Raw genomic sequence first — 1,115 nt, forward strand, 5'->3', positions numbered from 1 at the left:
GAACAGACAGAGAGGGGCAAAATAATCTGTCTCTTTGCAAAAGAGGAGTCTCCCAAGAGATGGTGGAAAAACTGGAGGGAAAAGTCTCTGCTCGTCTGGTGGATTAAGTGTTCTGGTGGGTCCAACAGGTCAGGTGAGAATTCCCTTAGGACCTTTCAGATCACAGGATCACCATGCTTACTATGAGAAAATAATTCTGTGCTGTTGTCCCATGACATACTCCAGGTCTTTAAAGCTCTTCTACTCCTGCCCAGAGGGCTGGGACTGGTGGCATTCCCCAGGGCAGAGCTCAGGCGCTCTGGGCTCTGGGCTCTCTGCCGCGGTTGAGGAGGTCTGTAAGTTCCCCGATGTACTTGATGGTGTACTTGAGCGTCTGGATCTTGGTGAGCGGCTGGCCTCTCTGGCTGTAGACAGGTGGCAGGTAATTCCGGAGGGTGTGCAGGGCGTCTGCCAAAGTCCTCATCCTGAGCTTCTCCCTCTCGCTGGCCTTCCGCCTCCGCTGGACAGACATTCTGACTTTGGTGCCCTTCTGGGCCTTGGGGCCACCAGCGCCCTGTAGGTAGGCAGGCTGGAAGGCTAACATGTTGTAGTCCACCTCTACCAGGCCACCAGCCCCTTGGACGCTGTAGTCATCACTGCCCCCACTGCTGGCCCCATCATGCCCTCGGGGCAGCCCAGCCACAGCTGGACAGGGAGAAGAAGAATAGGACTCCAATGATGGAGCCGGGGAAAGGCTCTGAGAGGGGGAGGCCTGGTTCAGCTCAAAGGGCCCTGCCCTGTCTTTCCAGTCCCAGGAGGACAGCAGGCCAGGGCCATCGGAGGAGCCCAAGCCACCTTCGAGGCTTAGGAAGGTCTCACGCAGGTTGTCCATGCCCGCGAGGCAGCTGCAGAGGGAATGGCTCCCTGGCAAGTGAGAAAGAAGGTTCTGCCGCCTGACCAGGGAAGAGCTGTCTTTTATGATAGTGGGGGAGAAGTGCTGAGGTGGGAAAGAGGGCCGGGTAAAGGGAGTTCAAAGGAAAAACCAAGAACCAAGATGGAAAATGAACTCTTCAGGTGTCACTTTCTCCTCATTGATAATTAGCATCTTCCAGCTAAAATGTCTTTAAACAGAAAGG

General features: G+C 55.3%; 1 protein-coding gene across 1 annotated transcript; it reads right to left on the reverse strand.

The window, feature by feature from the left end:
• Positions 1-289: 289 nt before the first annotated feature.
• On the reverse strand, positions 290-871 carry MSGN1 (mesogenin 1). Its single transcript, XM_012653085.1, has one exon. The coding sequence runs from the start codon at positions 869-871 to the stop codon at positions 290-292; it is 582 nt and encodes a 193-aa protein (XP_012508539.1).
• Between the last annotated feature and the right edge of the window lie 244 nt (positions 872-1,115).

Source organism: Propithecus coquereli, unplaced genomic scaffold (assembly GCF_000956105.1).
Source record: "Propithecus coquereli isolate 6110/MARCELLA unplaced genomic scaffold, Pcoq_1.0 Scaffold41, whole genome shotgun sequence".
Lineage (NCBI taxonomy): Eukaryota > Metazoa > Chordata > Mammalia > Primates > Indriidae > Propithecus > Propithecus coquereli.